An 11,377-nucleotide genomic window follows, 5' to 3' on the forward strand; every position below is an offset into this window, starting at 1 on the left:
GTATGGACCTAACAGAAGCAGAAGATATTAAGAAGAGGAGGCAAGAATACACAGGAGATCTATATGAAAAAGATCTTCATGACCCAGATAACCATGATGCTGTGATCACTCACCTAGAGTCACATCCTGGGATGCGAAGTTAAGTGGGTGTTAGGAAGTATCACTGTCAACAAAACTAGTGGAGGTAATAGAATTCCAGTTGAGCTACTTCAGATCCGAAAAGATGATGCTGTGAAAGTGCTACACTTAATATGCCAGTGCTATACTCAAATTTCCAAAATTTGGAAAACTCAGCAGTGGCCACAGGACAGGAAAAAGTCAGTTTTCATTCCAATTCCAAAGAAAGGCAATGCCAAAGAATGTTCAAACTACCGCACAGTTGCACACATCTCACACACTAGCAAAGTAATGCTCAAAATGCTCCAAGCCAGGCTTCAACAGTACATGAACCGTGAACTTTCAGATGTTCAAGCTGGATTTAGAAAATTAAGAGGAACCAGAGATCAAATTGATAACATCTGTTGGATCATCAAAAAAGCAAGAGAGTTCCAGAAAAATATCTACTTCTACTTTATTGACTACACCAAAGTCTTTGAGTGAATCACGATAAACTGTGGAAGATTGTTCAAGAGATGGGAATACTCAACCACCTTACCTTCCTCCTGAGAAATCTGTATGCAAGTCAAGAAGTAACAGTTACAACTGGACATGGAACAACAGACTGGTTCCAAATCGGGAAAGGAGTCTGTCAAGGCTGTACATTGTCACCTTGCTTATTTAACTTCTATTCAGTGTACAACTTGTGAAATGCCTGGCTGGATGAAGCACAAGCTGGAATCAAAATTGCTGGGAAAAATATCAATAACCTCAGATACTCAGATGACACTATCCTTATGGCAGAAAGCAAAGAGGAACTAAAGAACCTCTTGATGAAAGTGAAGGAGAGTGAAAATGTTGGCTTAAATCTCAACATGCTGAAAACTAAGATCATTGCATCTGGTCCTATCACTTCATGGCAAATAGATGGGGAAACAGTGGAAACAGTGAGAGATTTTATTCTGGGGGGCTCCAAAATCACTGCAAATGGTGAGTGTAGCCATGAAATTAAAAGATGCTTGCTCCTTGGAGGAAAAGCTATGACCAACCTAGACAGCATATTAAAAAACAGACATTACTTTGCCAACAAAGGTCCATCTAGTCAAAGCTATGGTTTTTGCAGTCGTCATGTATGGATGTGATAGTTGGACTATAAAGAAAGCTGAAGGCAGAAGAATTGATGCTTTTAAACTGTGATGCTGGAGAACACTCTTGAGAGTCCCTTGACTGCAAAGTCACTCTTCATGGAAATCAGTCCTAATATTCATTGGAAGGATTGATGCTGAAGCTGAAATTCCAATACTTAGACCAGTTGATGCAAAGAACTGACTCCTTGGAAAAGACCCTAATGCTGGGAAAGACTGAAGGTGGGAGGAGAAGAGGACAACAGAGGATGAGATGGCTGGATGGCATCACTGACTCAATGGACATGAGTTTGAACAAACTCTGAGAGTTGGTGATGGACATGGAGGCCTGGCATGCTGTAGTCTATTGGGTCGCAAAGAGTCAGTCACAACTGAGCGACTGAACTGAATATTTTGAATAATATCTATTCAAGAAATTATTAAATGTTTCTTAAAATTTAGCACTTTATTGTCACTTCATGCTCATGAGCAATTATTTAAGTAGGTCATGACATAAAATATCACATCTTATATCTTATGTTAGTCATACATTTATGTAGGGATTTGTATTGTAAATGTGCCAAAAACGTACTGCATTAAAAACTTTAACTAAGCCCTCCTCAGCATGTCTTTTTTAAAACTTTTCTATTTTATATTGGAGTATAGTTGATTAACAATGTTGTGTTAGTTTCAGGTGAACGGAAGGGAGGGATGTACTGGGAGTTCAAGATTGACATGTACACACTGCTGTATTTAAAGTGGATAACCAACAAGGAGCTACTGTGTAGCACAGGGAACTCTGCTGAATATTCTGTAAATTGATAGGCTAGACCTTTTCTCATTCAGCACTGAGCCTCATATGCTTGGTTCAGCGGAAATGCAAAGAATCAGTAAGTAAACCAGTTACCCAAATACTGTTTGATTCATGTTCAGAATGATATTCTAACGGAAAGTAATGGGGCTTCCCTGGTGGCTCAGCTGGAAAGTAATGAAAAGAATTCTAGGAGATCTAATGTTTTTATTTTTGTCCTTTTGCCAATAGTTTAATATTTCCTGGAGTGAGACTAGGCGCGGATAGTCAATTCAGTGATTTTCTTGATGGATTGGGACCAGCCCAGCTTGTTGGCCGCCAGACCCTTGCTACCCCTGCAATGGGTAAGAATAATTTTTCCTGAAAGAAAATGAGTGTTTCATGGTTGACAAGATTATTTAAAGTAGCATAATAGCATTGATCATACAAGTGAGAAGAACACTTTATCTCAAGTATTGCTGGTTTCAAATGACTATTCTAAGTTTTAATGCATTTTTCCAACTTGATACATATTTCTAATGCATTTTCCTAACTTTGCTGACAAAGGAAGGTCTGTATAGTCAAAGCGGTGGTTTTCCAGTGGTCATGTATGAATGTGAGAGCTGGAACGTAAAAAACATTGAGCACCGAAAATTAATGCCTTCAGGCTGTGGTACTGGAGAAGACTCATGAGAGTCCCTTGAATATCTAGGAGATCAAACCAGTCCATCTGAAAGGAAATCAACCCTGGATGTTCATTGGAAGGACTGGGGCTGAAGCTGAAGGTCCAACACTTTGGCCATCTGATGTGAAGAGCCAACTCACTGGAAAAGATCTGATTCTGGGAAAGATAGAGGGCAAGAGGAGAAGGGGTGACAGAGATGAGATGGTTGGATGGCATCACTGACTCAATGGACATGAGTTTGAGCAAGCTCCAGGAGTCAGTGATGGACAGGGAAGCCTGGCATGCTGCAGTTAGTTCAGGGCTCTCAGAGTCAAACACGGCTACACAACAGCAACAGCTTGACACGTGATGTAAAATGAATAAAGTTAGTCACCTCTCTGAATTATCAAAATTCTGTCAGTGTAATGTCAACAGGATATCCAAATGTAGGAGAAGGGTAGCATTTTATAGCATGGAAAAATCAATAGATTAGTCAATCAAGAATGTTGGTGTGAGTGTGAGTGTATTATTATGCAAAAAAATTAATGAAATTGCCTCCCTACTTCAGAACTCAAAAAAGTAGTGTTTTGGAGTCAATTATAAAAGAGAAACAGGAGGTAAAGAAAGACACTAACAAATACTGAAAAACACTTTAATGTTTCTATACTCTTGGAGTGGGAAAGAACTCCAAACCAAAGCCAGATAAATCAAAAAACTTTTACTAGCAAAAATACCATAAATGAAGATTATAAAAGGTGACAAATGGAGAAAATTATATGTAACATATGCAATAAATATCTTCCTGAAAGGTATGAGATTCTAGCTTGAAAGGACCCACAGAGTAGTCAGCAAATTCATGAGAATATTTCAAACACAAAAACAATATTATGTCACTTTACAGTACCAGAGATTGATAGAAAATCCCACAACTTTCCTAAGAGGAAAAATAATTGTATCCAAACTATTAAAAATCTGATTCTCACTGGACTCTTCAGTAATAATAGTGGAATCCAGAAGATGAGCATTGTCTTCAAAATTCTGATTAACAATTGATTTCCAACATGGAGTACAATAGCCAGCCAAGTCATCTAGTAAATTTGAGGCTAGAATTAATATATGTTCAGACCAAAAGGGCCTCGAAACATTTTCCTTATACCCAGCATCATTCAGAAAACTATTAGAGGACATGCCTCAACAAAATGAACTAAGTGAACTTAAAAATTGTGAACTAAAAAGGAGGAACATGAAATTCAGTAAATTAATGCTTCCGTACAAGAGAGAAATGGATGGGATGCCCAGAATGGTAGTGAAGGAAAATCTAAGAAAACAGCTACTGCTTTAAAAGCAACCTGTTCAAATTGTAGCCTTTCAGATTCATAAGCTAAACCTAGAAAACCTAGTGTGTTTGATTTTTTAGAAGAACTAGACAAGCAGGACAGAGTGAGGTGTTTTAATTAGCATAAAAATACATAAAAATGTAAGCAAGTACTTTTTAAAACACACTTAGTGGGGGTAGAGAAAAGGAAAAGTTTCCAAGAAATGAGAAGTAATCACAATATTCCAGTGTACTTAACTACAAGTAATATCGCATAATCATAATATAAATAATAATATTGGGAGAACAGCATGACAGAAAATGTCAAGTGTGTACTGGGGATAGGAAGACAGAGAAAGCAAAATCAGAGGTCAATAATAATATCTATTACTGAAAAAAGGAAGGTATCTTATGAATATGATATTTAGTGATAGGGATGCAAATGCCAAAAAGTAAAAAAAAGTAAGTTAAAATATTGCAAATTTTGAAAGCAGTGACTTTTGAAAGGGAAGAAGTAGAGAGAGAGAGAGACTGGGAATATTTTATACTGATAACAAGGCTTAGAGAACAGTTTGACTCTTTAAACAGTGTGTGTATGTGATTAAAAGGAAAAAGCCTGAAAATCCCTAGGAGCTGAGGTTTGAAACAAGAATTATTATAGAACTAATGAACAATCCAGAACCACAACACTGATAAATGTATGAGGCAAATAAGAAGAATTCACAACTGAATTCTTTCTCACAACTGAGAAAATAGAGATGATTCAACTAACTAAAACCAACTGAGAAATAATTATATTTAATATTTTGGAGGATAAAGTATCATATCATTCAGAAAAAGTTTGGCATCTTCTAAAAATGGATAAAGGGCATGAACAAGCAATACAAAAGAAGAAATAAAAATTGAAAATATATATAAATATGTTCAACCTCCCTAATAATCAAAGAAATGCTAATTATAACTTATGGAGCATCAGATTGGCAAAAAAGTAGACATATTGCTCTTAATGATATTAGTGGGCTGTGGAAATGGGAAGACAGATTTTTCTGATCACAGTGTACCTTTCTGAAGGATAGTTGGCAGTATGCATGAAATTATTGAATATCCCTTCAATTAGACCTAATGATTACAAATCTGGGAATTTATGTTTAAGAAATAATTGACCATGGGTGTAAAAATTCTTCATAAAGCTGTTCTTTCTAGTGTTTTTTAATGACAACAATGTAGATAAGCTATATTTCCATCCACAGGGATCTGGTTAAATAGATAATGACATCCCCATTCCATGGTTCATACAGTCAGTAAATTGAGGGTATATGGTCATGAAAGATGTTAGATAAATAGAAAGAGGCAGATGGACAGATTGATGTATAGATAGAATGATGGAGAGAGAGAGATGGATTAATAGATGATAGATGAGATAGACTCATAACCAAAGAGAGAAAGATAGGAATGAAGGAAGGAACTAACAAATTGTGAAATTGCTAAGGTATTTATCAAGATATTAATGGAGATTTTTGCTAAATAATGGAAATGCAGATAATTATACTTTTTATTAAGTATTATATACTCAACATAAAGGATAAGAAACCTTAGAGTACAGAATTTCTTAAAAACTCAGTGTTGTTACAGTTAAGCAATTTATATATAAACTAATATGAGACTCTCATAAGTTGAATGAGTATCAGAAAAATGAAGAGAAACGTTTCAAAACCTGATTTGGAGGCAGGGAAAAAAGAGGGGTTGCGGGCTCTAAGAATTAGTTTTTCATGAAGATCATGAGGATCATAATTGGACTCTGTTATGACCTGTTTTTTTTAACTGAATGTGACTGCAAAGAAGCTGACACATTTTGCTTCTGCTGACAGGTGACATACAGATTGGAATGGAGGATAAAAAGGGCCAGTTAGAAGTTGAAGTGATTAGAGCACGAAGCCTCACGCAGAAACCCGGCTCCAAATCCACACCTGGTAAGATGCAGAATTAGCTGTTCATATGAGAGTCTTCCGTGGGCAGAAGCTCAAAACGTGTTGTATTTGAATTTTATATGCTCCGTGTTGCATTATCTGTCCTTTGATTGTATAAAAGTGGATCTGGGTTTTCCTTGCACAGTTATTCTGTTGAAAGTATTGGGAAGAGTCTTGCGGTAAGACAAGTTTAGTTATGATGACTTCTTAGCTCGTGTCAATTATTTTTGTCTGCCTATTTACAAAGGCAGCATAAAAATTCAATTCTAATCATAACAAGGATGAGCTTTTAGATAGAAAATGACCTTTAAAATATAAGCCTATGTTGTATTGCCAGCCATAAGCCAAATAAGTCAGAATCTTATTATAACTTTGCACACTTGAAATGAGGAAAATTATGTTAGTAGTAGCATGTGGGTTTTAAGGGGTAGCATTCATGGAGCACTGAAAACTTTAAATGGTTTAAATAATCAATGGAAAGCTTTTAGTAAGTATCTCTACTTCTCTAAGGAAGCATTTGCTAATAAAATCAATTTAATTTGAAGGATTAACTTTTTATCTGTTAATGTTACCTTTGTTCAGCTCCTTATGTCAAAGTGTATCTTTTGGAGAATGGGGCCTGCATAGCCAAGAAGAAGACAAGAATTGCACGAAAGACCCTTGACCCTTTGTATCAACAGTCCCTGGTTTTTGATGAAAGTCCACAGGGTAAAGTCCTTCAGGTCAGTCATAGCTGGTTTGTCTGTTTACACTGTAACAGCCTATTGTCCACATCAACACTGAAGAGGTGGGCAAACAGGAAGATAATAAATTCCAAATTGTTGATTTGCAATATAAGTAACATGTAGTTGTAAAATATCTCTTAGTTCCAATGGAGAACAAGATATTTATTTTCACTCTCCTTTTCTCCCTTCTCTTCATCCTCTCCTTATACTTTTGCCCTACTTCCCACCCCTTTCATCCTCTAGATGATAGATAGGTAGACCAGATGGTTAGACCAGATGGATAGAAAGATGGATAGATAGGTAGACAGACAGATAGATAGATAGATAAATAGATAGATAGATAGATAGACTAGATAGATAGAAAAATGTATGGATGGATGGGTAGATAGGGAGATGGATAGATAGATAATTAGGGCAACCAATGTTAATAATAGTTTGTTGAGTGAGACCTGATGCAGAGGAAGAAAGGAAAGGAAGCACATATTCATGACTGGCTGAGTGTCAGTTTCACTGTTAGTTGTGTCCACATGTTACCTTTTCTAAATATTTTGACCACCATTGCCCTACCCCCAGATTTCTTTAGCTTTTCATTTGCATTTCTGTAGCTACTAATAAGATTAAGCAAATTGTTCATATGTAAATGACCATTTGAATTTTCTCTTATGTGAAAAATTAAGCATTTTACCTGATACTCTTTTTAGCTTGTAGAAGTTTTTTTTGGTTGGTTGGTTGGTTGGTTTTTTTTGTTTGTTTAAGCTAGTCTGGTATTTTGTCGTTTACATGAATTGCACACACATTTGTCCTACAGTGGCTTTTCTTTCACCAAACTCTTTACATCTTTTGATGAACAGAAGTTCTCAATTTAAATATACTTTTTTAAAAAACCACTTTTGTATTGTTTATGATTTTTTTTCTGACTTGGTTTTGAAAAATCCTTCTTTATACCTTATTTATTAGGTATAATCCTTCTTCATTTTTATCCTTCTTTAAAAATGTATATGGTATATATAACCTAAAGGTTATAGATATATTGTTTTCATAGAGTTTTATTATTTTGGTTTATGTTTTGAAGTAGGGTCCAGTTTTATTTTTTCCCTTTTATATGATCATTTGTCCAGAAATTATTTATTGAAAAGTCCTTCTTTTATACCTATTTTATAATATCACCTCAATCATAGGTCATTTCACTATCTGCATTGTCCCCTTTTGAAAAATTATGTCTGAGGAATACAGGCATTAAATAATTTGCCAAGGTTACTCAGTAAATTGAAAAGCTGAGATTTGCCTCCCACACCTCTGCAAAACAGGTGAGTGAGTTCATTTGGGAACCTCCACAGAGCCTGGAGTAAGTGTAATGGGAATCTTACCTGACACCAAAAGAACTGGTTTTGGTGTCAGGTTGTTCTGTCAGTTCACTGACTTATTAATCTTCTGATCAAGTCAGAACTGTCAGGCAAGTCCTCAAAAGGCACCAGCTTATAATTATTGTTCAGCCTGTCCCTTCAGTCACAAGTCTATAACATAAAAGAAATGTAATGAATATTCTCATCCTTTATACACATTCCACCATGCACACATGCCGTGGTACCGGAAGTTGGGTTATCTTGCCCTCCTAGCTTGCACAAAATTTAATTTGTATATATCTCTGTGGTCCTGCACATTGCTCACTAGATACTAGTTGCTAAAGAAGGTTTTGAATTGATAAGTAAATAAGCTTGCCTGTTTGTTTTTAACATGGTTTATATAGACAATACCCCTCATGGACTAGGGAAATATTATATGTATTCCATCAGATCAAAAAATCATGATGAAGTGTCTCAGAGTACCTGAATATTTTTAATTATTAGGTCTCCTTGATCTTAGTTATATTCACTTCATGTCCTTCCCTGTCTGGCTCAGTTTAACAGACCAGTTTGCTCTCAGCTCTTCACATGCGCAGGAGAGGAGCTGAAGTTCACTGCACTTCTCTCTTTCTGCAGGTGATTGTCTGGGGGGACTACGGCAGGATGGACCACAAATGCTTCATGGGGGTGGCTCAGATCTTGTTGGAGGAACTCGATCTTTCCAGCATGGTCATCGGCTGGTACAAGCTGTTCCCACCGTCATCACTGGTTGACCCCACGCTCACCCCTCTCACCCGCCGGGCTTCCCAGTCATCTCTGGAAAGTTCCACTGGGCCCCCCTGCATCCGGTCCTAATGAACTCACACCAGTAAGACTCTACCTTCAGGATAGTAATCTGAACCAGATATTTCATGAGCATTGTTGGAGACAGACAATCAACCTGTGTTTTGCCTGTAGTCGTTTTTCAATAATATGTCCCAATCGTTGTTTAAAAACCTGGCTTCACATGACAGAACAAGGCAGTCTATCAAATACAGGAAGAGTCAACGTGCTAGAGAATCACTGATGCTTCTAACAAATGAAAGAGAGGAAACTGCAAATTCACACACACATGCGCACATGCACACACCAAACTGAACAAACTGGAAATTGTCACTCTTGTGAAAAGCTGTATTTTATGTGTTTTTTGCACAAACCACAAGGAGTGTTATTTCCCCGGTGTTTAAGTTTTGTTTGTGTGTTATTTGTTGATTTCAGTTGATTTCCGATTTGTTTCGATTTGATTCAGTTTTCACTGCATTTGTTGTTTCTACTCGTTTTCAGCTGTGTCATGACAGGGCTCGTGATGTTTACAGAGACCCTTCCTTTCTTTTTCCAAAAGCACCAAAAAAAAAAAGGGCTGAAGCAGTCTCTGTAGCATCTCTGCGGAGTGTGCACCATGAGACAAAGTGAGGCCAATGCAGGGCTTCACTGACTTTTGCTTTATGATTCTTCAAGTTCTTATGTGTAGAAACCCAGAAAATGAAAATTATCCCCCCAAAACAAATAATCACAAAATCACTTTTTTGAATGGAGCTCATGTCTGTTTGTGTTCTAAAACATTAATTTATGTTTTCCATTGTTTTGCATGGAAGACCTTTACAGAACTGAGTCTGCAGCAAATGCTGGGAACTAACCTAAATGCATCGTTGTACCTTGGAAACACTCCTTGTTATGCCTTTTCCTTCCTGACATCCAAAATAAAAGCAAGTATATGCTCATGTGTACAAACCATATGTTTGACTTCCCAAAATGGTGACTAGAAATGGAGTTGAGCCTCAGACACTTTGAATGATGCCCAGGCTCCTTGGCCACATCTCAGTGTAGACTTAGTACCCGTCCTGGCAAGAACATGGTATGGGCTATTAATATGCCACTGGAAATTTCATTTGAAATATTCCACACTAAACTAATGATTTTTATCAAATTTTAGTTTACATTTCTTTGAAATTGATGCAAGCACAACGCTTGTTTTTTTTAATGCAAATTATCTTACTTTGGGGTGGGGGAAATAAAACAAAGTCCAATTCAATTTGCATTTTCTTCATCTGAGTTTTTCTTGGCCTTGAATTCCCTTGTGACCTTCTGTATCTGTGCTAACAACTGCAGACTCTGCAGGTGCATCAAGACCTTGTCCCTCCTTTTATGAGTCCCTCCACTTTTGTGACTCCACAAATAGAGCAGCATGACTTGGAACTGTTCAAAGCTGCATGCACGTTTTATTAAAAAAAAAAAAAAAAAGGATAAAGAAAAAAAAAGAAAGGAAAAAAGAAAAGAAACAAAAGGTCATTTAATAATGTATGTTAGTTCCACATAGGCCAGCTTGTATGTTGCATGTCCTTGTACAGTTTGCTTGTTAATTACTCTACTGAAATAACCAAGAAATCTAAGCCATCCATTTTTGTTACAGACATTTTGCAAGTTTTAGCCAGACTCCGTCTGTGAGTCTGAGGTGAAATGTCTATAGATGGACTTTATTTTTTACCCTCTGGAAAACGTGGTGTAGTATGGACCAAATTCCTTCTAATAAATATTTTGGTGTAGATTCCTCCTGTGGGGCTGTAACACATGTAGACACTGTGTACACATAGGTTTTAATCCATAGACATACTGCCTGCACCAAGTGAATTATTTATTATTTACACACGCCAGAATGACCTGCCCACTGTTCCCAGGGCACAGATTGACCACGGGTCACCATGCTGAGCAGGAAGGACTGAAGCATTGGTGTACTTCTGCTAGATACCGTTCTGTCTTAGTGGCCAACGATCAACTGATTCTAATTGGGTAGTATCTTTCTATTTGACCACTTGTCTTAACACTCCCCTGTGCTTTTAAATGAACTTCCAACTCATGTATGTAAACATGTTTAATAAAATTTACTTTTCATGTCAGTCCACAGCCATCTGTGTTCTATGTTGTGCCAGATATTCATTGTGGGTTCCACTGGGCAAGATGGGAGCTGGATGGCGGGAAGGGAGGTGGGATTTGTCGTCTGCTGGGGGCACTTGACTTGTCACTGCACCATGTGTGTCTTCATCTCCAGCCCAAAAGGCTACTTTGCATCACATACAATTTTTTACTCTGTCAGCCTGTCTAAGTGAGCACATGAGTTTACTTCTGAAAAGTGGCATTACTGAAAACAATAAATCTCAGTAAGAATCAAACGGAAGGCTGTTTTTCTGCTGCTCTTTAAGTGTGCTGTTGTCCAATTGCCAAATCGTTTCAAGCATGTGATATGTCAAAATATCAATTCCTGCATCTTTCACCAGAGCGTCTGGTTCCTCTTTCCATTGGTTCCTCTGGACCCCTGA

General features: G+C 37.2%; 1 protein-coding gene across 50 annotated transcripts in view; it reads left to right on the plus strand.

Moving 5' to 3' along the window:
* The window catches only part of RIMS1 (regulating synaptic membrane exocytosis 1), a 578,197-nt gene extending 567,233 nt beyond the window's left edge, over positions 1-10,964 (plus strand). For all 50 annotated transcript variants that reach the window (XM_043890084.1, XM_043890085.1, XM_043890086.1 and 47 more), the window contains 4 exons: positions 2,263-2,375; positions 5,858-5,959; positions 6,539-6,678; positions 8,661-10,964. In XM_043890084.1, coding sequence (XP_043746019.1) covers positions 2,263-2,375; positions 5,858-5,959; positions 6,539-6,678; positions 8,661-8,879 — 574 coding nt within the window. In that variant the 3' untranslated portion in view covers positions 8,880-10,964. The remainder of the gene's footprint in view (positions 1-2,262; positions 2,376-5,857; positions 5,960-6,538; positions 6,679-8,660) is intronic.
* Positions 10,965-11,377: the final 413 nt, after the last annotated feature.

Source organism: Cervus elaphus, chromosome 28, assembly GCF_910594005.1.
Source record: "Cervus elaphus chromosome 28, mCerEla1.1, whole genome shotgun sequence".
Classification (NCBI taxonomy): Eukaryota; Metazoa; Chordata; class Mammalia; order Artiodactyla; family Cervidae; genus Cervus; species Cervus elaphus.